Source organism: Balaenoptera physalus, assembly GCF_965194825.1.
Source record: "Balaenoptera physalus genome assembly, chromosome: 15".
NCBI classification, from domain to species: domain Eukaryota; kingdom Metazoa; phylum Chordata; class Mammalia; order Artiodactyla; family Balaenopteridae; genus Balaenoptera; species Balaenoptera physalus.
In genome coordinates this window covers 7,411,921-7,439,876 of record NC_138894.1, presented here as the reverse complement: position 1 = coordinate 7,439,876, position 27,956 = coordinate 7,411,921, and the positions used below count along the sequence as shown (strand labels likewise).

The window sequence follows — 27,956 nt, the reverse complement described above, 5'->3', positions numbered from 1 at the left end:
AAGAGAAATGAAAACATATGTCCACACAAAAACTTGTACACAAATGTTTACAGAGGCATTATTCAAATGGGAATGAACTTATTCATGTTTTCTATTAAGTGAAAACCACCTGGGTGTCCATCAGATGATGAATGGATAAATAAAATGTGGCGTATCCATACGATGGAATATCATTTCAATAAAAGGAGTGTTTCTGGGGGCCAGGAAAAAGGGGAAAAGATAATGAATGTGAATGTGTGTGGGGATTCTCTGAGGTGATGAAAATGTTCTAAAATTAGATCAAGGTCGTGGTTGCACAGCTCTCTAGATATGCTAAAATCATTGAATTTGATGAAATAAAATTCACGTTTTATGGCAAGCCAAGAACATTTAATTATAAAATTTGTCTTTGCCTGTTTGCCTTCTCTATAGTGTATACTGTGTATCTGCATTAACCAGATCTCCTTAGGAGATAACCTTCCTTCTTAATCTTGTATGGGGCCAGGAGGACCCATGACCCACTCTTCACTTTGTACATGTAGATCTGGATCCTGTAAACTGTCAGTAATATGCCATTTGACGTATAACCTTTTGTCTCAAAAACTTATATAACTATGCTTTGACCTCTGACAGGTCAAGGTGTAACTGTTCTCAGAGCTTTCTGAATAATCCTCAGGTTGGCTCAAATAAAAATTTTCCTTTCTGAGATGGACTATTGATTAATTTTTTCATCAACAAATTGTACACTTTAAATGAGAAAAATTTCTGGTATGTATATCTCCAAAAAAAATGTTTTTAAAATCTGATCTGGGGCAAGCTCTTGTTTACAATTTCTCAGGACAGCTTTCCCCACCCTGAGATACTCAGCGTGTTTCTTTGTTGTTTCCTGGGTGGGTGGAGGCAGGCAGGAGGGGTCAGGAGGGCAGCCTTACTTCTGACTCACCCCTGCCTGCAGCGTGTAGCCCTTTGGATGTTCTGGTTTGTGAGCTGTGCCACTGGACTCCCCACCCTGGGCAGGTGTGATATTTGATGACTGCCCTCTTTACCCTAAGAGGTCATCCAAGTTGTGTGGATTGCAAAACATCGCCTTGGTGTTTATGTTTTTTATTTGTATTGTTTTAAAGGTTTTTTCTTTGATGGGGACCAATTTTTAAAGTCTGTATTGAATTTGTTACAATATTGCTTGTTTTGTTTTTATGTTTTGGTTTTTTGGCCGTTTTTTGGCTGCGGGATCTCAGTTCCCCCACCAGGGATCGAACCCGTACCCCCTGCAGTGGAAGCGAGGGGTCCTAAACAGTGGACTGACAGGGAAGTCCCTTGCCTGCTTTTTGATGCTTTTAAGATATTTTATAGTTTTTCTAACTAGTATTGTGTTCACCTGATGAGTTGGTCCAACTACACTAGCTTGACACATTCCTGGAAACCAATAATGATGTTAAATTCCTTAATCATTTTAAACTCACGGCCAATAACATCAAGGGAGCCCAGGGGCTACTTCACATCTCTGATTCATTCTCCCTCCCTTCTAGAAGACTCTCACACCTCTCCTTCTTCCTACTTTCTTTGGATCTCTTTTCAAATTACATCTTGCTTGTAAATCTTGTAAGAAGTAACATTGCCAACCTTGTCACTCTCTCTCTTTTTTTTTTTTTTTGGCTATTAATGCTGTTCTTTCCTTTTTAATTTTTATTGGAGTAAAGTTGCTTTACAACATTTTGTTAGTTTCTGCTGTACAGCAAAGTGAATCAGCTATACGTATACATATATCCCCTCTTTTTTTGGATTTCCTTCCCATGTAGGTCACCACAGAGCATTGAGTAGAGTTCCCTGTGCTATACAGTAGGTTCTCATTAGTTATCTATTTTATACGTAGTATCAATAGTGCATATATGTCAATCCCAATTCATCCCACCCCCCCCCTTCTCCTTGGTATCCATACATTTGTTCTCTACGTCTGTGTCTCTATTTCTGCTTTGTGAATAAGATCGTCTGTACCAATTTTTTCAGATTCCACATATATGCATTAATATACGATATTTGTTTTTCTCTTTCTGACTTCACTCTGTATGACAGTCTCTAGGTCCATCCACTTCTCTACGAATGACCTGATTTTATCACTCTCTTCTTTATTGTGTGTTAATATTTACTGTTACACTTATCACCACCTAAGATATCAGGCTTTATTTTGTTGATTAGTTCATTGCCAGTCTTTTCACACCAGGAATATAATAAGCTCCTGCTGGGGAGAAAAGAATTTTCCTCTACCTTTCAAAGGTCTTTTGGTTGGTCTAATAACCAAATCAACATGAGACAGAGTAACAGGAGAAAAACAAATTTAATTTTGTATGTATGGGAACCCCACATGCATGAGAGGTTCAAACAGAAGTGCAAAACGTGGTAGGAATGCCACCCTGAGCTAAGGAATGGGAAAGAGGCCTGGGGCTTTGAAGGGGGGTGCAGTTCTCAGGACAATAAGAAGATTCGGTGATGTTTGGTAATTAGATGTTTGCCCTGCCCTACAGATGGGTCACTCGGATAAAATTTATTGCTGGTAAGTCACTCTGGAAAATACCCCCAATTTAAATTCTTCTAGGTAGTCAAGAGAAGGGCAGATATTCCTCTGGAGCCTGCAGGGTCCCCATGCCAAAGTGGCACATTTTGGGGAGGGTGGTTCTGAGCCTCTTCGCCCCCGAAGGGCAGGGAGATACCTCTTTTGTTCACTGATGATCCCCCATGTTTAAAAAGTACCTGGTAAAAGAATGCATGACAGTTGTGGAACACATCACTGTACATTTTAGATCAAATTTCTGGTTTTGGAAAACTCTGCTGACAGAATGTTAGTGGGCCTCCAACTCGTCATCATCATGTGTGAAAATTTATGCTCCAAGATCCACGTGGGTGTAGCTATTATTACTACGTGAAGAAAAATGCGATGTGCTTCTCTTGCTGTGGGCACCACATGGACAACCAGGGATGTGCCCTGGGGAGATTTCCATCTGTACAAGGTCTCACTATTATTCCTATTATTCAAATGACTGTTTCAGAAACTACTCTTGACTCTCTGCAGCGTTGAGGAACAGATGTTTGTGTTTCTTATCCGGTTAGGTGGCATGAGGGCAGCGCTGTCATAATATCACAGTGGGTGATGCCGTGGTGGTGACCGTGGACTCAGTACTGCGGATCAGGGTCTCACTGCTGCCCGGATGACCTTGAGCAGGTCATTTCCCCTGCACGACTGTCTCCCTAACCAGACATCTGGGATAATGATTTGGACAGTAGATAGCGCTGACCTTGATAAGGTAGATTGAAGTGGATTATTTGACACACACCCTCCCCCCCAACCCTGCCCCACGTGCACACCCTTTTCTAGAGACATCTCTACTTTGCTTTGGCCAATGGGACAGGAACACGCCGAGGCAACAGATGTGTGAAAACCTGCTTGTGGGTTTCCATTTCCGCCCTCTAGGCCCACAGCTCTGCCATGAGAACGTGCCCGGGCTGGGCTGCTGGAGAGACGTGGGAGCAGCAAACAGGGGAGCTCAGTCGTCCGAGGGGGGGAGACCGTCCTAGACCTGCGGGCCCCCACGAGCCCATCAGGGACAGCGGATGGCCGAGCAAGCTCAGCTGAGGTTCGCCAAGTCCAGCCCAGATTAGCAGAACCATCCAAGCCACCTGCAGACTGGTGAGGAATAATAAATACACAGTGGCTCTTATAAGGCATCGAGGATTAGTTTCTCACGCCCGCCATCGCGGGCTGATGGATGGCGCAAGCAGAAAACAAGCCTTGCCACCTGCTCTGTGGATCATTGCCGGCTGTCGGATGAAAAACCAAGTTCAGGGGAGGGGCTAGGGAGTTCCCGCTCACTTTGCACTAGTAGAAGACCACCAGTTACCTTCAAACATAAGAACCATCTCTGTTCAGCAATGAAAGTGTCCAGTCCTGTGTGATCATCGAGATGTCAGACTACATGAAAGATGAACGCTTTCGCCGTCTCCCGGCTGGGAACCGTGCTCGGACGGGAGACCCCGGTGAGGGAGGTGGATGGTTGGATTCTCCGTCTCATCGGGCAGGCAGGGGGGCCGGTGCAGGTCTCTCCTTGCACGGAGCCTGCTTCCCAAACCCGCCTGTGTGCTTCTTACCCTCGCTCCCACCGGGAGCCTCCAGCACTACCCCCATGATGTGTGCACTTTTTTTTTTTTTTAATTCAATTTTTTAAATTGAAGTATAGTTGATTTACAATGTCATGCCAATCTCTGCTGTACAGCGAAGTGACTCAGTTATACATATGTATATCTTTTTATAGTCTTTTCCATTATGGTTATCACAGGATATTGAGTTCCCTGTGCTCTACAGCAGGACCTTGTTGTTTATCCATCCTCTATATAAAAGCTTACATCTGCTGACCCCAAACTCCCAGTCCTTCCTTCCCCACCCCCTCCCTGGGTGCACTGACTTCTCTTTTAAAAAATACATTGTCATATATAACATATGCAGAAAAACAATCATAGCAAGTTTTAAGCTTTGGAACACAGTTTTCAAGATGAACATGCTGTAGGGCCACCCCCAGACCAAGAATTGGAACAGATGAGGGTCCCGGAAGCCCCTTCCTCTTCTCTCTGTTACTACCCACCCTTACCCCCATCCTAACTTCTAACCCCACAAATAGACAATTGGAATTATTTTCTTTGATAACCTGGATGGCCTTTTTAAAGACAGAATGCTCTCTGCTAGTTCTCAGTGAATCACTTTACCCCAAACTATGCACGTAAAATTCACCGTTTCCAGACCCATAAATCTTGTTGTTGCCTTTGTTCCTTGACTCAGCCCATCACCTGTCTGCTTAAGATGTGAACAAACAAAGGATATGCAAAGTCACTGAACAGTGAGCAAAGGAATGAAGGTCTCTGAGTTGTTTTTTGACAAATAACTGCTCCCAGATGGCTTAAGAAATGACATAGCATGTTCAAGGGAGTGGTAAAGGCTCTGAAATATGATTACTTTTTAAACCATAAAGGAGAATAATCCTTAATGAATCTAGTGACACAAGAGTTCTGACGTTTCTTTAAAATTTCCAAGCATTACAGGAAATTGAATTCATTTCTTATGTAACAGGAGATCAATAAAATAGTCTCTTATTTCCACTGCTACCAGAAACTGTGTTAAGCATGAATTGTCAAATTTCTTCCAAATATCATAATCAGTTACATGAAAATGGATCTGGTTCAACAGTGATCTATGCCTAGTTTCAAGATTTTTTAAGGATTTTGCTAGAGGGGAACAGAGCATCAGCGGGACATCTTCATTTGTTGCAGACATTGTTGGATTCATAATCCTACATAACTTTAAGAAAAGTGCCATGTGAACCAAGCGAAGTTGGGACGCTTTAATGGACTATTAAGTCTAACAGTACTCTCAAATAACTGAGTTTTTTCCTTTTGCTCACTGCCTGAGGGGATCTTTCTTCAAATTCTATGTTGACTGGGGCACTACCAAGGGGAAGAAAAATATTACGATGGGCCTTTGACTGCTTGTACCAGCTGCTATTCTGTAAACTTTATCTTTCTCTGGAGAATGATCATGTTTTCACTACCAACAAGATTTCTCAAATTTCTCTTTAGTCCCCATAGAAATACTGGGAAAGCCCCAAAGCAAAGCAACAGAGGCAAAAAGTATTCTCCATATTAGTTTATATGATTCATCAAAACCAACTCCTTGAAATACATATAAACAGGAGATAGTGCTACCTCTATCATGTACATAAAATCTTCTTTCTTATCAATACAAAAGCTTTAGCATTTACCGTAATCTTAAGAATGAAAACTCTATGTTTTCTCAGGCCCTAGTCAAATAAATAATCTTAGGTGTCAGCATTACTGTCCCTAAAATAAATATTCTCAGAGCTTTGGGATACGTCTGATACGTGAATCACAAATTTTTGTCCATCTTTCAGGGTTATGAGGGTTTCTCGTTCCAGAGGAAGGTTGAGTCTGATGGTGCTTTCAGTGGCCTTATCTTCCAATAATACCTGGATGAGCTGCAGGCGGAAAATGTTGAAAAGAAACGATGGGAAGAGGAAGTTACATTATTCCCTGTTTCAGAACCCACCATTTGAATTCTTCTACCCCACACTCGTCCCACCCTGGGACCTACTACAGGGGACCCTGATTTCTCTGGGGAGCGCTCAGGGGCTGGTGAGGAATCTCAAACCCGGGATGGTGCACGAGACAGGGGTCGGGGGGAGTGGGAGCAAGCGGGCTCCCTTTAGGGACAGGAATGGGGGTCTGTAGTTGTTTGTGAGGCCAGAGAGCAAAAGAACGCTGCCATTAAAGACACGGAGAGCCCAGGTCGGTTCCGAAAGTCAGGAGTAATGTGCATCACCTTGGCTGCCTTCCAGACAGACACGGATCCCTGCTTTCTTGGCAGTTCTGAGCCGAGAGAGTTGGCTCAAGTTCCCATATAGACCCTCCCCGCAACACCCATCAAATAGACCAGTATATAAAGGGGGAAATCTGTGAAAACCGTCATTGGTTAAATTAACACTCTGCTGGGTAGTAACTGACATGAGAGATTCACAGAGTCTGATGTTGGCACAGGTGCCAGCTCTCAGTCATCTAGTTGCCTGAGCCAGCCTTCCTGCAGGAGAAACAAGGGTAATATGCCACCCTCAGCTCCAAGGGTACTCGGAAAATGGGCAAATCCTCCGACATGATTACTTTCAAACCGGCGGAGATGTATTTTCTTGGTGTGACTTCTTCAATAGCCTCCCCCCTTCCCATAAGCTAACATATTGTGACAAGGATGTGCACGAGATAACTTTGAACGTGAGGTTAATGACAGTACATTTCTCACCCATTCTCTCTAAACTCAACAATAACCATCACCAACCAATGAAAAGATATTTTTCTTCTCCCTCTCTCTCTCAAAAAAACTGTCTCCACCTTTACCCTATAACTGAAGTCACTTATTTTTAAATATTTTTGCCATGCTTTAATACTTCAGTACACGACCTAAACTGAAAACTGTGTAGTAGGTTTTTAAGAAGCATAGCCTTTATTTAGTATCAGTGTAATTTTTCCCTTTATTCTAAAACAAGTCTTGGCATCTTACTGTCTTGAGCATTGCTAGAATGGAGAAGAGCGACAGATGGAGATGGCAATGGGGACTGCTCACTTGAGGTTGTTACCATTGGTGCAGGGCAGCCCCAGATGTGCAGCTGAACGGGCGATAGCCCATGGCAGATGAATGCAGACGGGACGCGGAGGGTGTGCTTTTTTGTTGACGATGAGTGCAAATACTGACTAATGAATGCAATGAAAATTAGATGAGTGTAATTTTTTGGTGTTAGATTAAGTCCTTATAGCTAATTCAGCAGGCTCGCACGAGCAGAAACAGGTTTAATTAAACTCTAATGCCTATCACCTTGGATTATCTGACATTTATCTGTTTGTATTGCTTTATTATGTCATTCAATAAAATATTTAATGTCTCCTCTACTGTTTCCACCAATTAAATATAGATGGAACGAACCCCTTGCCATGAACTTCAGAGTGGCTAGGGCATTGGGTAGAGAGTGTTCTGGAAAGGTGTTCAGATTAGGAGGTTTTGGTGGAGAAATAATAATGATGACTGGAGTTATGGGTACTTACTATGCTCTAAGAATTTTACAATAATTAACTTATTTAAACCTCATTATAGCCCTGTGGAATTAGATATACTGATCTCCATTTTGCAGATGAGGAAACCGAGGAGCAGATAAATTAAGCAACTTGCCCAAGGTTCTCAGCTAATGAGTGGATGATGGGGAACTTGAACCCAGGAAGTTACGTACCAGAACTGCCTGCTTATTTTCCCAAATCATCAGACTTGAAGAATGTTTAATCTACTCCCAACTCACTGCTTTTGGAATTAAAGCACATGGTAGGTAGTAGCCTCTGGGGAGAGAGGGTGCTAGGAAACGACAGCCTGGGAAGATCTACGGAGCTTTGGAGTCCTGCTCTGACAATTATTAGCGAGGTTACCTTGGGAACATGACTCAACCCCTCATGAGCCTCAGTTACACCATCTGTGAAATGGGGGCAATGATAACAGCGTCTCACTGCGTTGCTGAAATGGTGCCTTTAAATGCCCAGCACAGGGGCCTCAGCAGGGTCTGCTCTCCACCCGCTTCCAACTGTGGCCCAAGAGGTATAAGCTGACTCCCTGTTACCTTGGTGACCAAGGGGCATGTCAGCTGGTCCCTCGCCCCAGCCAGTGAGCAGGGATCTGCACACGTGGTGCTGATGTCCAGCACAGATGCGTGTCCTACTGGGGCTCCCAAGTGACTGGGGTGAGCCCCGCCATGGGGCCCTGTTGCCAGGACGGGGTGTGTTCTCCACAGGGTCAGGAGCCGGGAGAGGGCTCTCCTGGGCACAGCCTGGCCAACTGGTCCCTTCTCCAGACTTGGCTGGGCCTTCTGTCTGCCCACAGCCCTGAATCACCAGCTCGAGAGCGGGGCCTGAACTGCCCCCAGCTGGTCCTCTTCTCGGGCAGCCCAGCGCCCCTCCCCCGCCATGGGTCCCTTATCGGGGGCCAGTATTTCCCTGTTTCCTGTCTCAGCCGTCTTGTGGGCTCCACATACACACTCCCGGAGGGGATGAGTTTCTTATTTACAGACACATGTCGGAACCTGCAGCACTGAGACCATGGAAGGCAGCTGGATATACGAATTTACTGTCGCAAGGTGAGCAAACGGAGACCAAACAGAGACAGAGGGCTGGTGACCACGGAGTGGCAGCTCTTCTGCTCCTGATCCTATTATTTTTGTCTGACCATGTTCGGCTGTGCTCAGTAACAGTCTGTCCAGGTTCTGTGCACTTGGAATGAGGAAGGAAAGCCCAGGGAAGGTTCTGGTTATTCTGAGGACTGCAGGGCAAGGACAGTTCAGGCGTAAGTCAGCCACATGACCGGGACCACGTTTCACCCAGGTCGAGGTCACGCCCCCACCTTCAGTGGTCTCCTGCTAAGCAAACCCCTCATCTACTCAAAAGCGGAACTCGTGGGTGTGAAAACAATGCTATGTAAAGAGGCTAAACTTCCAAACATGCGTATAGGAGTTTTAGAAATTAGTACTGACGGTTGTCAGGATGTTTTTCCAACCAGCCCACTCCCCTGCCCTGCAGCAACAGAGGGGCATCAGCTGCTTCCTGATCAATCCGGCTCCTTTTCCCGGCATTCAAGGCCCCACCTCAGACCTCTGCAGCCTGTGTCCTACTCTTCTCGGGGCCTGGACCCGCCTCCTCCCATCTAGTGTTGTGGGAGAAGAATGGACTTGAGATCAGGTAGGCCTGGGCACCACTCTCTGTTCTGCTATCTACTTGCTGTGTGACTCTGGGCCGCTCGCTTAGCTTCTCTGAGCCTCCGTTTCCTCATCCATGGCATGAAAATGATAAGAATAGATACTGCACAGGGTTGTATGGTTTTGAGAGAATGTGTATCAAGGGTACATAGTAGGTGTTCGATAAATAGCAATTCTTATTTTTGCTATTTTATTTTAATTTCTTTGGCCACGCTGTGTGGCTTGCACGACCCTAGTCCCCTGACCGGGGATCGAACCCAGGCCCCGGCAGTGAAAGCGCGGAGTCCTACCTACTGGACCACCAGGGAATTCCCGCAATTCTTATTTTTATATCTTTCAAGATGGACCCCAATTCCATCTTTTCAATATCCTTTCTATTCAGACTATTCAATGTTTCCTTTCTTTAAACGCCGCCAGAGGCATTTTCAGGGCACGTCACCCTGTTGAGTGGCAGTGATCTCCTGCTCAGCAAGTCTAACCGTCCCAGGCAGGCTCTGGGAAGGCCAGGCTCGGGCCGTCCCCATACTCCACACCTCTCGTCAAGCCGGGCACGTCTCAGAGCTGACCACCAGTCAACAGACATGCCGTTCTCAGCACCCCTGGCAAAATCAGCTAAAGCTGAGATGAAGCTAGAATCCCGTACCCTTGTTTGGACAACGTATACCCTCTGTGGGCTTCCTAACCACCTGGCAGTTCTCAGCTCCCTGAAAACACGACGGAAGTTGGCGCTCCAGCATCTGTACCTTGTCGCCCGTGACGATGTCCACCAGGAAGCCCGGGACCCTGACGACCACGCTGCTCCCCTCCGTGGCACACTGGCTGTGGCTCTTGTGTCTCAGTGTCACCCGGGGGGGATCCGCACTCGGGCTTCTACGCTCCTGAGCTGGGGAGGGGTCTGGAGGGTGGGAGAGTTCCTGGTCTGGCGGGACAAGAGGCTGGTCGTCTGGTAGCATCTCCTTGATATTTCCCACGTCACCGCCCTCCTCGTCCTCCTCGATGCACGACTGAAGTACGTGAATCACATATTCCAAAAGCAGCAGATGAAACAGATGCCAGGAGCCTACATTGAAATAACAACCCCAAATGAGTAAGTAGATAGACAGATGGACAAGTAAACAGATCCCTGTGAAACTAACAGCTTTTCTGGGGCCTTGAACTCCTGGGCACTAAAGCCTCACTCCTACTGGCAGATCCTGAGGGCCCCGGGCAGCGTCTGTCACCTGTGCGGCACCCCGTACCCAGAGGAACCCAGCAAGGCGGCTTTCGGACGGAAAGCACAGGGAGCTTAATGGCCTGAGCCACGGAAGGGAACGTAAACCCAGCTAGTGTGAGGTGGGAGGAAAGCAACCCTACGGAGAAATGGGTGCCACTCCCGGAGCTGGAGGACGTGCCCCTCGGCCGCCTGTGGTTGGCACGTGTAGCACGGCGGCATCTCCTGGAGGGAGGCGGGCAAGGGGCGCATTCTCTCACGCGGGCCCGCAAGGGTTGTCCTTAGGGAGTCTGGGGTGGGGGACAGTAGGGCGTGTGGCTCTGCTGAGTGCTCTGAATCCTAGGGCCTTTGGTTCCAGAAAAGGAAAGGATAATTAATGTTCATCTGAGCAATGGGGGTGGGGGGAGATCTGGCCTGTTATAATCGTTAAAAGATGATTACTTAATGAAGGTAAAACCATGACTCTTATACAAATATAAAATGAATGTGGGTCAAAGATTTTACGGGACTCAATTAATGAGAGAACTAGTAAGATGTTGCAACTGATTCAAAAGAGAATTCAGGACTTCCCTGGTGGCACAGTGGTTAAGAATCTGCCTGCCAATGCAGGGGACATGGGTTCGAGCCCCGGTCTGGGAAGATCCCACATGCCGCGGAGCAACTAAGCCCGTGCGCCACAACTACTGAGCCTGCGCTCTAGGGCCCGCGAGCCACAACTACTGAGCCCGCGTGCCACAACTATTGAAGCCCACGTGCCTAGAGCCTGTGCTCTGCAACAAGAGAAGCCACCGCAATGAGAAGCCCGTGCACCGCAACTAGAGAAAGCCCGGGTGCAGCAATGAAGACCCAACGCAGCCAAAAATAAATAAATAAATTTATTTAAAAAAAAGAGAGAGAGAATTCAAGACACTAAACATACACAGACAACAAAGAATGCCACGGACAGTAATCTGCAAACAGATGCCGCACAGCTCTGTGCTCAGGGCAGTTACCAGCTGCCTCCTGCTGACACACTAGTTTGCATTTGTGTGGAGGAGAATCATTTGCATTATTATCTGTTTGATACAATTTACAAGATTTGTAAAATAACTCAAAGACCGTGGAAGACCAGAAGGCTGTGTTGACCCTTTCTGTCCATTTCAAAGCTTTATACAATATTCACTATTCTCTGCTAGATCTCAGGTGAGAGAATCTGGCTCCATGAGAGGCAATGGCCTGGTCTGGAATAAGCCGGACCCACAAACAACTCCTGGCTTGTTTAACTTAGTGAAACCACGGTCCACGTGAAGGGGAAAAACTAGTGGTGTGAATACTCTGACTTCATGTGAAGGTCCAAGAAGGCAGAGGGGAAACGCACTGTGAGGTGAGAAGGCCACCTGCCTTATCAGTAAACAAAGGATTTTGCAGCCATCAAGCCATCACATGACAGCCGCCCCGAGACCGTGAGCCCTGAGGGAACTCAGGGTAGAGGCAGGATGCCCCCCATCTAGCAATTAGCTGCTGCGGCCGCCCGCAGCCGTGCACCCTGAGGAGACCCAGGAAGAGAAAACGCAGGGTACTGGCCCCAGATAGCCGAGGAGCACATCAAAGGGATGACAGCAAGGAGCCCAGACTCTTGCATCTGCCCGAACGCAGGAAAGTGCTGAACTCCTTACCTTGAGATGTGTGGTTTTCTTTAATTACCAGTCGTCTTTTGATGTTCCGACGACCTGGTCTTTGTTGCAAAAACTGCTCCTATCTACCCTGGCCCCCGCCTTGCCTCTCTGGAGCCGTCCCTCGGAGTGAGCTGAGATGCTGTGTCCCGGACCTTAGTCCTCAGTTTTGTCCACCGAATAAAACACAACTCTCCACTTTCAGGCTGTGCATTTTTTTCAGTCGACAGCACTAACTACAGAGCTGGCTTTCCTTCTGTGGTTGCACCTGAACTCTGCCCTCATCTTCATCTGTGGGGTGAGCCTCGTGACGAATGGGGGTCACATATATGGCTGTGTACAGCCACAACCCTCCCAAGAGCCCCAGTGTTTGCAGAATTGTCTAGAACAGGGCTTGTCTGCTCTTCCTGTTCTGTGTACCCGCCGCAAGGGCATCTGGCAGCCCTGGGGCAGGGATTCCTTGCCCTGTTAGGTGTGTGAGTTTGTGGGCTGGAGGCTCTGTCTGTCTGTCTGTCCACGGCCGTGTGTCCAGTGCCCAGGAAGGTGCCTGGGACTTTGCAGGGACGCACGACATCTGCTGAAACGAGTGATCCCCTCCGTGGGGCTGGGGGGCTCAGTGGTGACTGTCCCTCCCCGCGACTCTCCTGTGCTGTGTCTGTACCACAGCTGTGACAGATGGGACCCCCCGGGCCCAGAAAGACCCTCTACTGGACCAGAAAGTTGGCAAAACAGACACTGCTTTACTCTTTCCACCATCTGCACGCAGTGGGAACTTTATCAACTCTTATTCCTGAAGGTTAAATCCGGGTGCCCCCAAAGAACCCATTTTTTGGACCATCTCAGTTGGGAGATGGAGAAAAAGAGGACGCTTGCTGCTTTTCTCACAATGTCTGAAAGCGCACAATTCAAATGCCAGGGGAGGTTTCCCGCGCGTCCGACAATGATGGCAGGGGAGTGACAAAAGACATGTCCACATATTGAGATACAGGGAAGTCATTCTGGCTTATACATGAGTGAACTTGAATTTGATGTTAACTAAAATAGCCTGTGTGTCGCCTATCAAACCTACACTGTACCTCTGCTTTAATTATTAGAGAAAAGGACACACTGACCAGAAGTAAAGAATGTCCATGTCAAAAATAAAGATTAAATGCCTCTCTTCCTGGGACACCGATACTGGTTACTCCTTTGATGGTAAGTCCCCCTTCCCAGGTGACAAGGCCATACTGACTCGCTGGGTACTTGCTGGTTTTTTGTTTTTGTTTTTTAAATAACCTTGAAGAAATGAAACCCTGACTTGTTTAATGTTCTTTGTTCTGACAAGATATAAAACTGTGCTGCTCTCCGGAGCAGTTTCTCAGAGTCATCTGGGAAGCTGGCTTCCAGGCTAGTCCTCAGTTTGGCTCAAATAAAACCCTTTTCTATTCTTATTTTAGATTGTTGATTGATTATTTTCATTGACAGGAGAGTGAGGCGAGGTCCAGCTGTTTGATGAACTACCATACTGCCATAATAAAAACATTAATATGGTTTTTTGTGTGTGTGGTTCTCTGTGTGTTGTATTTTACATAGAAAGGTGAGAAAAAGACGAGTGGGTTCCAGGTAGCAATGTGGAAAACGCTTAGGCTGTCATAACATCTGTAAAAGGTAGAATACAAAATGCTGTGCGTTCTCGGACTTACCGAAGCTGTCTCTGTGCCAGAGGGTCATAGCTTTGCTCACGGCCGTGAGGAGGAAATTCCATCTCAGCTGGAAGCTGGCGGCCAATCTGATCAACTCCTCTTTGCTTCTGCTCGGCTGTGACATTTTAGAGAGAAGAAAATGCTGGGGTTTATGATAAAAATCAAGGCGAGCGTGTTGTCAAATGCACCCTCGGGTGGTGCACAGACAGTCTCACGAGGCCAAAGCGCGGCAGGAAGAAGGAAAGACGAGGTGCGAGGAGGCCCAGGCCTGGGCCCGGTCTTGCACCGTCTCCTGTGGGGATGGTTCCAGGCAGAACCCTTTGAAGTGGGTGGGGAGAAGGCAGGAGGTGGGAGAGCGGCTTACTTCCTTTTTTTAATCCCACACAATTTTTTTAGAAAAAGGTCACTTGTGGGGAGCAACAGGGGAGGGAGGCCTGCAGGACCGCCGTGCTGCAGCCCCCTTGGCAGTTGCCTCCGAGAGGGTCGGGGGCTAATTTACACTTGGCAAGTCTGATACCGTGAAGAAGGGGCCCAGAGTCCCACAGCGATGGAAGGAAGGGTGCTGACTTTGCAAAGCACAAAGCTGGCCGCTGTGCCGGGTGAATTATCTGAGGCCCGGAAGGCCCACCTGTGTGTCCAGCGGAGCCAAGGTCATTGGATGGCCTGAGTGGCACTAAACTGGGTACCCGGGAGATGCCTCCACGTGCAGACTAAGGAACTCCCCACTAGATTGACAGCAGCCTCGGGCCACATTTCAGGTGAGTTACAAACCAACAGAGTTGGTAATTTCCAGCACAGGTTGGAGTGAACCCCCTGAGCCTCTCCTGAGTCTCCCGCGTGAGGACCACCCAGGGACTCAACCGCAAGTCTCCGAGGAAGAACGGCAGGGACTGGCCGGAAATAAGGAGATGCCCTTTCCTCTCGGTTTCTGTTCAGGCCCCGCTGAGAGCCCCCAAAGGCCCGCCCTGGGCTCTGGGTGGGTGTGGACCTGTAACCAAGCGGGACCCTATGGGGCCCTCCCAGGACAGAACCTCCCCTCCCCCAATATCCTCTGCTGTAGCTCCTCTCTGAAGTACCTAGACAATAGTATCTCATGCATATTTCCTGAGTTTCAGATGCTAAAACCCCCCCAGCAAATGGAAGAAATTAACTACCTGATGATCATGAGACCTGCTGGGGCCTAAGGACTGATCACCATCAACCAATCAGAGAACTGTGCACGAGCTGACCACACACCCTGGGACCCGGCCCCTCCCCTCACCTAGCCTTTCAAATTGCTTTGTTGAAACCCTTCCGGGCGTGCGGGGTATTCTGAGCCCGAGCCACCCATCTCCTTCCTGGTCTCCTTGCTCGGCCCTGCAGTAAACCTTTCTCTGCTCCAAACTCCAGCCTTTCAGTTTGAGTGGCCTCACTGTGCATCGGGCACGTGAACTGGGGTTTGGGAACAGACCTCCCTCGGCAGCGGCACCCTCCCCCCACGACTTGGGACCACCTGGAACGGGGCTCTCGGGGTGGGGTGGGGGGAGCCCGGCTGGTGTTCAACACACACAGGGATGCTTCCTAAAACCATCCAGAGAAGGAGCCGTGGGCGATCTCCACACAAACGTTCACACGTGAACACAGACATTTACCCAGCTTTCCTCCTCTTGCCGGCAGCGTGATACCCCAGGTTCCTACATTTAGAAATGACTCCTGGGCCCAAACTGCACGAGAAGCAGGGGACCGAAATGAAGCACGACAGAGCTGAGCGTTTCTCTCCTCTGGCTCTGCCAGGTGTAACAACTTGAGGCCATTAGTCATCTTGGACAAGCCCGAGGGTTCACATTTTAACAGTCTGAGTATCTCATTGACAATAGTTTGTGGTTTTGTTTTTTTTTTTTTTATCAGCCAGGTTGTTTTACAAAAACAAGCCCTTCAAAGGCAGGCAGTTACAAAACCACCATTTTTCGAAGACGCCTCATGGGTGACGCTGCAGGGGTGAGGACGGAAACACCGCGTTACACGGTCTTGCACGCAGGACCGGTACCAACGGTCTCAGTGGGCTCAGCGGGGGTGAAGTGGAGGCTGCGTGAGTGTCTGAAACAAGGACCAGAGGATGGACAGCTTCATCCTGTCGAATGAATCGCTGTCTCTGCAGCTATGCACCCGCGCACGTTACCACTGGTGCAAGTGAGCTTTGCCGAGGACCAAGGAGGGGGAATCAAAACCACACAGAATCTGGAAAGATTATATCCAAGGAGCAAAGAATGGAAACAGACACCTGCCAAGGCTTGGGAACAGCTTTCAAGCTCCTTCCTGGGTTTTCTGGGGGAGATGGAGGGGGCAGGAAGACATGTGGCTGGAGGCTTAAGGAGAAAACCCGAGTCACGTTCTGGTCCCAGGCCCTCCAGGTCCTTGCTCTCTGCTGCAGAGATGTCCCCCTCTTCCCTAGACCGGTCCCCCACTTTCCCTACGCCCACTCCGCTCCTGCCGTCCTGTCTCGGGAACGGTGTCTCCCTTTCTCAGCTTCTTTTAATCCTATCTGCCCTTCACCTCCCAGTGGAACCCAACTCCCTCGTCAAGGTCTTCTCCTGCTGCCTTGGCCTTCAGAGTACGATGCCTCGAGGGGCGGGAGGCCCCGTGTTTCGGGCCCACTGGGGCCAGGGTGCTGGGGCGTCCCCTGACGGCATCCTTCGCTCTCACAGGGTGACTGTCGGCAGCTTTGGGCAGAAAAGAGCTCTCTGCAGGAGGTCCCTTCGTCTCATCACTAACCTTAAACCAGGCGCCCCCACGCTCTACTCATCTCCGGCCCTAGCACACCTTTCAAACCTTTTGATCACACGATACTTTGCCTAACTTGTTGGTTCTTTCCATAGATCAAAGAAACAGAAATGAAGAAGTAATTAACAGATGACCGATCTCTTCCTCAGCTTCCCCTTTAGTGATCTCAAGGACAAACTGTGTGAACAGGATAGCATCTAAAGAGCGAGCACAGGAAGTCGACAAGCCTGCACACAGTGGGGCATGGCACCACTCCGACCCCCCATCTCAGTGATTAACTGAGATGACTTCCCTTTTCCGCTTTAAAAACTTTCTTGGTCGAGCAGAATCTTCGGAGGTGGTTTTGGGGGACGTTGAGTCTACCGTCTCCCCGGACTGCCGGTATTCTGCTCAAAGGCAATTTCCCTTTCTGCCAACATCCGCCTCTCTTGAGTACTGATTTTTGAGCTGCAAGCAGCTGGACCTGATTTGGTACTGTGACTGCTGATGAGGGTGATGATGACAGTCAAGCCAACGGGCCTACTGAGAGGTCAGTCCAAGTGACACGTCCAGCAGAAGGACCAAATCCGCCCACGTCCAAAGCCAATTCACCTTGGCTTCTGTGAACCCAAGCCTGACACCTTACTGGGACTGCCTGCAAATCCCCCAGATGAGTACCATTCTCCCCAAACAGACAAACCCATCTCCCTCCTAAACACTCCTGCTTGGGGCACACATACTCCACTGCACACTAACACTTACCTGCCCACACCCACTCACATGCCCTCCCACGCACAGACATGCTCACATATGCACACATGTGCTCACTTGCAAGCAAACACACACACACACAGAGCTGCATGATGTGCCAGCCTCTGAGACACCACTTTCCCATCCTGAACCCCCGTCCCGGCCTTGACACATTTCTGTCCAGAGTGCCAGAGAAAACCTTTTCCTTTGCACCAGGTCCTGGGCACTCAGTGCTATAATGTAGCTAGAATGACCCACACCCACTTCTTCTCTTAAAAAAAAAAATCATGGTTTTGTACCTGGAAGACAGATGTTTGGAGATTTGAACACAGACAATTCAGGAATACACTGAGGTCTGTTGACGTCCCCAGCAAAGAAATTAAACTGCTCAAACCTATCAACAGACAAAACAAACCCAATGATTGTGAGCAGTAGAGCAGAATTCCCCAGTAGGTATTTGTATCCCAGGTGACCTAGGGGATAACATCCGCACTGCAGTTCAAAGGAATTCCCTGGGGCCTCGCCCTCATTTTGAACACAAAGGCTGCCTTGGGCTGCATCTGTCACCCCAGGTTGTCTGGTTCAGAGCTCTGTGGTCTTGCCTTCTAGCAATCCCCTGGGCTACTTGTTGAAATGGGAAGAAATAGTTTGAAATCATAACTACACCTTGTAATTACACAGAACCCGGCTCCAAGTGAGCTCACTGCAGGATACAGACGTGACCTCACCCATCCCTGCCATTTTTATAAAGGGGGCGGTTTGTTCAAGTCCTTTAACTGACGGTGGACATCAAAGCCGCCGAGGGATGTTAGGTGAGTTGCCCAGGGCTACAGACCCTGTCAGTACAGGCCCAAGGGCTGCAGCCCAAGTGTGCGACGTTGGGACTTGGGTCCCGCACCCATGCAGGCAGCGCTGAGAGTGGAAGTTCAGCCTTTGGCCCCTCCTCCACCTGTCTGAGTGCCCCCGTGTGCCAAGGAGATTTAGAAAACCCAGTGGGCTGCCATAGCCCTGGTGCAGGTTTGGTCAGGCTCCGTCTGGAAGATCTTCCAGGCACATCTCAGGCATTCGTCTGCCAGGGGTCATGCTGTCTCCCTGCCAGCGACGTGTCCTCTGGAAAGGACACGCAAGGATGCCAACTGGAGGCCAGGAGCCCCTGGCAGGCTGACGGGCAGCTGGGGGAGAGGCCTCATGCCTCCTGGGTCTCCCTGGGCTTGGGCTGGGGTTGAGAGCAAGGTTTGGGTGGCCAGCTGGGATTGCTGGGGAAGCCAGTGGCCTGGGAGGGGGGGCTTCCACTGCCCTAAGGCCTGCTGGGTTAGGTGTTCACCTTTCAGCTGCTGGTCTGGTTGGAGGGGAGTCTCCCAGGGGAGGATCTGGGATTTGGGACAGGCAAGCGGTGGGGGGAGGGAGCTACTCTGCAACAAGTAAGGACCCATTTCATTATTTTAATAGCTGGTACAATCCTACCAAGTCAGCCCCACCTCAAGGTCAAAGGAAGAGGACAGGATACTTTGCGGTGCTTTTATGCATTGCTGAATCCACGTAGCCATCTGGTCGTGAAATGCTGAGGTGCCCCCGTGTGCCAGCCCCGTGTTGGGTGGGCCGTGATGAAGCCCACAGCCCACGCCTTGAGGGGGCTCCAGGCACTGGGGGGCAGCTTTATGCATGGCTGACCCCTCCCGGCAGCCCTCAGACCAAAGCCTAGCGACTGGGGGAGGAGGTGGTAACTGGTCTGCAGCCCCTCCTGAAGCAGCTCCCGCCCCCCCCCGAGTGGGGAGCCTCCTGCTGTGGCGACTGTCCCCTCCCAGTGATGCCACCACGCGTGGAACTGTAACTGAGGCAGCACCCTACGGGGCCTTCCCAGAATACACCTCCACCCGTGTCCTCCGCCTGCCTTTTGTCTGCAGAAAAACTTTAGCCGAAGAAGAAATTTAATCAGAGAAGTGAGAAAATGCAGAAAGAAAGGAAAACAGGCAAGCAAGACAAAATAATAATACTTTAGCCATTAAATACAGTCAAGGACCTTTAGTTCCTCCTCAAGGACTCTAGAGAATATTCTGAGCCATGTCCCTTGAGCTGTTTTGCAGATACTGAAACCTCCTCCAGGTGGGAGAAGTTAACTGTCTGCTGCCCACGAGCAGGGAGACCCCAGACCGCTTGGAACCAGAAGGTTGATGATGCCGACTCCCGATGACCTCACCACCAGCCAATCAGAAGAGTGTCCACGAGCTGACCACGCCCTGCCCCTTGAACGCTATAAGACTCCTCACGACCCCCTCCAGGGCAGGACACACAGTCTTGAGGGCATGAGCCCGCTGTGGCCCCCTTTGCCTGGCAAAGCAATAAAGCTATTTCTTTCTACTTCACCCACAACTCTGAGATTTAATCTGGCACCAGTGTACAGAGGCCGGATTTTGGCATCAGAATGGAGATTTTCTTCCTTAAGATTAACTACAATTGTCAGATAGTGTCGGGGCCCAGAGTAGGCGGCTCCAATATGTGCCTCAGTGGCATATTGGTTAATTTGATTGAAAAGTTACTTAAGAAACGGCCAACACAGGAAGGACACTGACTCTTCCCCTCGGTCTCCCTGAAAACAGGAAATAAATCTCCGGTGTGAGAGGTGCCCTTCCGGCACCAGGATGTGAAGAGACACCCTTATCCCCAGAGACAGGGAATTCAGGCTGAGAACAAACCATGTATAAACAAACCATGTTACTTTTTTTTTTTTGGCTGCGCCGCCAAACTTGTGGGATCTTAGTTCCCCGAGCAGGGATTGAACCCAGGCCCTCGGCCATGAAAGCACGGAGTCCTAACCACTGGACAGCCAGGGAAGTCCCAAACCATGTTAGTTCTTTAATTTACTACCCAAGCCCCAATTCTGTTTAGCTTCTTCACTAATTGGGCACCCCAAAACCTAAGTTTCTTTGTCTACTTCTTAGGTCCTATTTCTATAAGACCTCTGTGCACACGAATTAAAATTTGTGTCTTTTTCTCCTGTGAACCTGTCTTGCGTCAGGTTGATTATTAGTCCAGCCAGGAGAACTCAAGACGGGTAGAGGGGGAAATTCCCCCTTCCCCGGACAATAGCAAAGGGCAAGAATATTCATGGGCTTATATAGCACTTGTTTGTAAAGTAGTTAAATAAGGTCAAAGCACCACCGTTAAACTTCACATTGTTAAAAATAACACTTGGTGCAGGAATTCCCTGGCGGTCCAGTGGTTAGGGCTCTGCGCTCTCACTGCCGTGGGCCGGGGTTCAATCCCTGGTGGTCGGGGAACTAAAAATCCCACAAGCTGCGAGGGTGTGGAAACAAACAAACAAAACTACAGTTAGAGCAGAAACTGGCAAGGTAGAGAGCTAAGTCAATCCCATTCAGGCCCGAAGAGGCGATCTGTGCATCTACAAGAGGGATGCAGGAGGGTTTTCCAAAGGAGACAAGAAATACTGTCAATCAGCAACCACACTCACTCGGCAAATATGTCCTGGCGCTACGGACCCCAGGGCAGGCCCTGGAAGAAGGTTCTCGGGGCACTCCTCACCTTCTGCAGGAAGAGGTGTGCAAGCAGATAAATTATAACGTCTAAGAGGAACGTTCTAAATCTCTTAGGAAATCTATAAATCAGTGATGGCCGTACCAGCCCTGACTATATACCAAACACTGCAACCAAGCAGCCGAGGAAAGAGGATTACATTTCATCTCTGTGTTCTCCTCCAGGTCGTCAGTGCCGCTCGGGTTACTCCTCAGGGCTTTCTCGGAAATATCCAAAGCGCCCTGACGGATGATGGCGCGCAGATCCGACTTCAGGAGGCTGGCTCTCCTGCTGTTTTCCAGCACCGTTCTCATGGTCTAAAGACAAACGGCAAACGCTACACTTAATGAAATCTTGTCATCTTACTTGGGCCTAATGCCCCCTCTCCAAATTACCAAAATTTTCTTGCTGTCGAAGAGAAAGAAAAGTGGATTTGGGTATTTTTGCCCGTTACAACTGAATCCTAAATGACGATCAAAATGTTCAAATTGCACACATTCTAGAACTGCCTTTCTGAAACTCAGCACTTAGAACACTTCTGCTCCCGGGCAGATGTCTCAGGGCCCTGCAGCTCCTCCTCCCGGTTCCTTGTCCTCTGCACCCCGAGCAAGGAGCCTGAATTCTCTCGAGAGGGAAACAGTGGTGACTGGGCTCTGCCAGGCAAGTGCGGTTCTGGAGAAGCAACAGGGCGGCCGGACTCTGCAGGACGGCTGTGGGGACCCAGGAGCTCTCCTGTCCTTCCTCTGGGGAGCCTTGGGCAGCGAAGTGGGTCTCCGCCGTCCAATGGGACAAACCTATCCCTTACGTGTTCGGGGTCTGCAGGACGAGCGGTGAGTCATCATCCTCACACCGGCCCCAAGGGCAGGCACCACAGCCGTGTCTGTTTTACGGAGAGGAAAGGGGCCCTTGGCTATTAAGTGAACTCTCCTGGAACAGTGAGTGTAAAGGTGCGGCTCCCAGCAGGGCAGGCTCTGGACCCTGTGCTGACCGCCCCAGTGGGTAGGGATGGAGGTCGGGTTGCAAGGTCGTTGCCATCGCCCCAGTCGGGAAGGTGAAAGTGCCAAGAACCCGATGGGCCTCTAGCTCAGAAGGAGAAACAACCCTTCTGGTGGAGGATGGAGATGGTCAAAGGGCGGGCCTGGCTGGGCGAACCCCCTGGCCGGGGCTGATTTGGGGCAGAGGGCCGGTCCCAGGCTCCGTCTCCATCTGCCGCCGTGGGATTTCAGAACAGATCCTAGAACCTCTCCTTCAGCCCCTCTCTCCCCTCCCCTAACACCCAGGAGTGAGAAGGTCGGAGCCGAGGACCTGGTGGCCCCGACACACAGAGTCCACAGGGCCATATGCACAGGGTGCAGGGTCTGTCTGCCCGTCCGTCTGTCCTAGGCTCTGCTACGATGCCCTTCCACCTCTGATGTTGGCTTGCCCGGGATGCCACCCCTGGGGGGCCTCCCTCTGGAACTTTAGAACCTTGACCTGCTGGCCCTGCGTCCTCTCCTCCACGGGCAGAGCCTGGAGGCCGGAGGGGAGGAGGGGGTGGCTTCCACCTGAGCACCTGGGGCCCAGCAAGCTGTCCTCTGCCCTCCAGGTGGGTGGGCCGGCCTCCCTGCACAGGGCCTGCTTCCCGCTCTGAGGGACACTGGCAGCCTTCACTTTTCGCTTTGGGAAAGCTGCTTTGTCCCCTACTGTCTGGTTGCCTGAGACCTACCTTTGCCATGTTGGAAAGGTATGTCTTTCTTCTTAGTCTTTTGACAAACACAGTAACTTCTGTGAAGAACAATACACACGGCCATTATTGATACTGTAACTTCAAGTTTGCACCCAGGAAGGCAGGGACGAGGAGGCGCCTGCACGCAGCGCATACAGGTGGCACGCCCATCTGCCCAGGAGGGCAGAGCCGTCCACCTGCCCCACCCAGCCAGGCCCCCAGCACCCTCACCCCCCTGCCCGCTCGCCCCTTCCCAAGTGGCTCCGAGATCCCGGCAGGGGCGCATTGACTCAACCGCACCCCCCGCTCGCGCAACGCCAGGAAAATGATGTCCTCCAGCGTCTGCCGTGTGCTCCATGAAGTTGAGGATTTTGCCCAGGAACCCTGACTTCCCCCAACTTCTCATCTCTACGTGCTCTCCTCAGGAAACGATCAGAAATGAGAAAACATGAAGAGGAGGTGCTCTCCTGGATGTACTCATTTATTCATTTATTCACATATTCACTTCCCGGGGACACTCGTGCAGCGTCTGCTGGGTGCTGGATGCACGGCTGGATGAAGGGGAATGACCTCCACCCTCCAGGGGCTCCCCACGAAGGGTAGGTTACCGGGGGCACAAACAGCGTCCCAACGGCAGAGTAAGTGCTCCCGGCAACGTGAGACACAGGGAGAAGGAAGTGAGCGGTTCTAGCGGAAGAAGGTATCAGGGACGGCTTCATCTGGAAGGGGACATTCTGCCTGGGCCTTAACGCGTAGGTAGGAGCTGGCGGGGAGCAATGGCGGGGGGCGGGGGCGACTAGGCACAGACAGCAGTGGGAATAAGGGCCCCTTGGGGACGACCAGTCTGCGGTGCTGGGGAACGCCAGTGGGTCAGGGGGCAGGGGGACAGGGTCGGGCCAGAGGCCAAGCAGGGAAGGAGAGAGGACCATCGGGCAATGGGGGCCGTGGACAGTTGTTAATTGATCGAACCGCTGTTATAGAGCACCTGCTGGGAGGGGAAGGGCGTGTGACCGAGGCGGGGCAAGGCTGCAGGCAGGCCCATCAACTAGGAAGCTACTGAAGATCCTAGAGGGGGTTTGGAGAGCCAAAGGGCTGGGATTAGCGCAGGTGGTGAAGGGGCCACCGGAAAACTGTATCCCTTTCAGGCGCCCCCTTCTCCAACAAGTTCCAGACCTCACTTTCTCTCTGCAGGACCCTTCCTGCTGCCTTCTTGGCTGGCAATCACACGGGCCCGAGGGCCCAGCCTGGGCACGTGAACTTTTCCAAGTGGGTCAGACAGGGATCAACACAGCCCGGGGTGCTGGGGATGCCAGGGGTGGGTGAAGGTTAGACGTGGCCTGTTCTGCGGGCCCTCGGGGGAGAGAGCACACAGGGCGCAAGGGTGGCAGGCCTGCAGAGGGGAAGGGAAGGAAGTGGTGAGGGCTTGGCGGGCGGGGAGAGCTAGAGGCAGTGATGGAGAACCTCACAAAGGCAGGAGGGAGAAAACCGGGAATTTCCAGGACCGTAAAACACGCGACCCACACAGTGGGTGTGTGCTGGCGTTCACAAGGGCCACGGAGCTGGAGGGATACCACGGGGTCAGATGCAGGGAGGCGGGGACAGCCAGCAGAACAGCTCGGGCTCCCAAGAGGAAGCCGTCGCAGGCTCGAGCGGACGAACAGCCTTCTGCGACAGCAGGTAGTGTTCAGACACTGCGCCCTGGCAGCCGGATGGAGGGGAAAGTCACCAGGGTGACTGGAACCACATGGGTGTGAATGCCTGGTGGCCTGGAGTTGAGCAAGTCAGGCTACGGGCGGAATTTCTAAGGAGGGCGAGATAATCTCTGAGCCTCGCGGGGGCCCACCCAGAGCACAGAGAGGCGGGAGGATGCTGGGGTCGGAGCCCTCGCCGGCGCCGCTTGGGTGGGCAGTGAGCTGAGCGCTGCTGGCTCAAGAGAGCGGAGGCACGGCCCGCCTCCCCCTTGCCCTTTCCTACCTCCCCGTTCCCTTGGCCCCGCCGCGATTCACGAGGGGGAAACGGTAAGAGGGTGTGGGTGTAGCTGCACAGGCATCCCCTGTGGGCACTACAGGAAAAGCCGGGAGAGCCGCAGCGGCCAGGCCTTGTGGACTGCAGTTTAGTGCCTGAGGACAGAGTTAACACAAGAGGGGAGGAGGCCTGCCCCACGTGGAAAGTTCATCGACTCTCACAGCATTTATGTTGTCCGTCGAAACCTACCTCTGAGCTTGGAGAGCTGTAAGAGGGCCGGAAAACCTTCCAAAGCAGTGAGGAGCCACAGCTTAAACTTCTTACTAAACGACTGGACAGATTCCAGATGCTGAATAGAAACATCTTCCAAAAAGTCATGAAGGAGAACGTCCTCAATTCCCTACAACGGAAGTGTCAAGACATGTGCCTGCCGGCCGGTGTGCACAGCCTCTGGTTACGAGTGGCCGCAGGTCATGTGAGCCACAGACAGAGAGAGAGGCCGGGTCTCCACCTGCTGAGGGCTCGGCCACCTCGCAGCCCTGGCCACTGCCCACTGGGCAGGACATCAGGCTGGAGAAGCCGGAATCGGAATTCTTTCCAAGATTTCCAAGTATTGATAACTGATTCAAAAATTTAAACAGCACAAATGCTGGCCAGTACAAGGTTGGGGGCAGGAGGGGAGGTCAAACCAAAATATGTAAGGGCTGGACCCAGCCTCCAGTTTTCAACCTTTGTAGTAAAAATTTAGAAACCCTGGGTTTTTTTTTTTCCTAAGAAAATATAAAATAAAAGGTAAAAGTTCATGAGTAGCTCAAGGGGAACACATTTTCACTGTAGAAATTATATATAATTGACCCCCAAACTATAATAATCACTCCAGAGCTTAAAAAACAAACCCACAAGCCCTGGCAGGTATATACAATGCAAAGCAACTACTCCAATTACTCCTTTTAAAAAGCTCTCTTTGGCTGAAATATCAGAGGAAGAACCCTGACTCAGTTCAGGGTTCACGGGTCACCGGAGCCACAGGTCACCATGTGTACTGGCTTTTTCTCTACATGAGGTAACTCAGATTCTCAGTGAAATCAGAAAGAAAAGCTGAGTCTTAGGGAAAGATCCAAGGCTCACCGGTCCAGGGGCCCCACGACTGACTCCTCAGAAGGTCTTAGGAGGAGACCTTCTCCATTTTCTCCAACTCCACGGACACCGCCGAGAGTGAGGGCTGCGGGTCTAACCCCAGCATCTGGTACCAATTTCTGGGAAGGATACAAACCAGCACCTCGAAGGAACTTCCTCCTACCTTGTACAGCTGTCTGTCGTAGCATTTAAGGAGCTGGCACACGTCAGGCAACGACATGAGCATGACTGTGTCCTGCTGCAGAGATTTCCAGAAGGACGTGAGTGAGTCCTCCACCTGATGTAAAGAACAGAACGTATCTCTGAACGCTTGTTTTGTGCCTGGTGAGGCCACTCCAGCCCACCCGCCCCCCGCTCTTCATCAGCCCCAAATGGTAACAGAATGAATTTCATTCCAACCCACATAAAGCTCTGCCTATTGGCTTTTCCAAGCTGTATCTCAGAAGTGATTTTACACCCATCAGAGACCACCTGTCAGTTGGGTGGGAGAACGTGGACCACCTTTTTCCTGAGGCAGTTTTCTGGAAGGAAGGCTGTTTCTGACCACAAGGGGGCTCCTACTGATTACAATAGGATGAGGATCAGGCCCCAGGGGTACAAACCAGAGTTTAGAATAAATTTTCATTGACTGATTGACCCTCTCAATTATTTTTCGGCTCAGGAAGAGGTGTAACAGTATGGAATCAAAGACACCTCGGGACTTCCCTGGTGGTCCAGTGGGTAAGACTCCACCCTCCCAACGCACGGGACCCGGGTTTGATCCCTGGTCAGGGAGCTAGATCCTGCATGCGTGCCGCAACTAAGAGCTCGCATGCCACAACTAAGACGCAGTGCAGCCAAAATAAATAAATAAATAAATAAATATTTAAAAAGAAAAAAGAAAAGACACTTCCTCCTTGACATCATGTCAGAATTCACCTAAGGACGGTGTAGACCAAAGGGAACTGGTGCGATTCTATTGCACAAAGGAGCCTTCTTTAAAGACTTCTGTGGACAACTTTTGTTTTGTTTTCCCCCATGTTGACTTTTCAGATTCCATCTTTGGACCAGGTGGCCAACCTGAGTTGTCATCTCATGAGGACTCTAGCCTTTGGGGATTCCTGCAGCTCAGATATTCTGAGACATCACAATACTGACCCCAGGGCCCTCCAGTGACCCCAGGCAAGAAACTGTTCCTTCTGTGCAGGCTGTCAAGGGAGTGAGGGCTGACCCTGGAGTTACCTGATTTTAAACTCTCTTCTAGAGAAGACGTCTCCCAAGAGACTCATAGATATTTAACGAAAAAGACAAGTGTGGGGTGAGCAGGATATATTGATCCTTCGACTCCCAGGCTGGAGGCTTTTGGGGCCCGTGGGTCTGGATAAGACAGCACCACCTCGGCCCACTCCCCCAGCACCCAGGTCCCAAATCATCTAATCCCGATGCGCCTGCTTCAGAAATATTTCTGATTTGTCCCTCTTTCTCTCTGATGTCACTGTCACTGGATCTCCCGATCCAACCCTCCTTCCTTCTCACCTTGACTGCGACAAAACCTCCTTCGCACCCTCTGCTCCAATATGGCCCTTGGATGTCACTGCCAACCCGTCTCCTCAGTGAGTCAGGGTCTTTCAGAGGCCCCTCCTAGCAGCGGCCGATTCCCACCTCCCCTCTGGCTTCTCTCCTTTCGAGATAAATCCGGCCACAGCGACCTTCTTGTCCTGTGATGCCGGTGGCCGTCCTGCTGCCTTTGCCTGGCACCACTGATGCCGCCTGGAATCCCTTTTCTGCCCCGTTTCGAGTCTGTTGAACTTCTGCTTTTCTAAGAGAGTTGCCGGCAACGCGGCCTCCCCCGGGGGAGCCCGCTCCAGCTGTCTCTGTTCCTCTTCCCTTGGGCACCCAGAACCGTCCATCACACTGTGTTCTAGAACTTTCCATACGGTATCACGTTCATTGGCTTACATCGTTCCTTTCAGTACCAGACTATACGCTTCTCCAGCCTCCTGGGGAATACCTTCCTAGTTCCAGAAACGGTGCTGGTCACAGGGTAAGAATTCAGTTAGTACTTGATGAAGCACTGAAGGCAAGAAGGAATGGATTTTTTTTTTTTTTTTTTAATTTTTTTGGCCATGCCACGCAGCATGTGGGATCTTAGTTCCCTGACCAGGGATCAAACCCACGTCCCTTGCATTGGAAGGGTGGAGTCTTAACCACTGGACCACCAGGGAAGTTCCAAGAAGGAATGGATTAGCTATCCGACACGCGTGGATGTTTACAACACGGCATTAATAGGCC

General features: G+C 50.5%; 1 protein-coding gene across 2 annotated transcripts in view; it reads right to left on the bottom strand.

The window, feature by feature from the left end:
• Positions 1–622: 622 nt before the first annotated feature.
• Positions 623–27,956, bottom strand: part of RFX8 (regulatory factor X8) — a 72,279-nt gene continuing 44,945 nt past the window's right edge. The window contains exons 8-15 of one of the 2 annotated variants that reach the window (XM_082427090.1): positions 25,849–25,962; positions 24,798–24,948; positions 22,584–22,642; positions 21,039–21,195; positions 17,647–17,741; positions 13,859–13,973; positions 10,058–10,374; positions 623–6,014 (exon numbers count right to left, since the gene is read on the bottom strand). In XM_082427090.1, coding sequence (XP_082283216.1) covers positions 5,838–6,014; positions 10,058–10,374; positions 13,859–13,973; positions 17,647–17,741; positions 21,039–21,195; positions 22,584–22,642; positions 24,798–24,948; positions 25,849–25,962 — 1,185 coding nt within the window. In that variant the 3' untranslated portion in view covers positions 623–5,837. The remainder of the gene's footprint in view (positions 6,015–10,057; positions 10,375–13,858; positions 13,974–17,646; positions 17,742–21,038; positions 21,196–22,583; positions 22,643–24,797; positions 24,949–25,848; positions 25,963–27,956) is intronic. The other variant, XM_082427091.1, reaches the window with a different exon arrangement.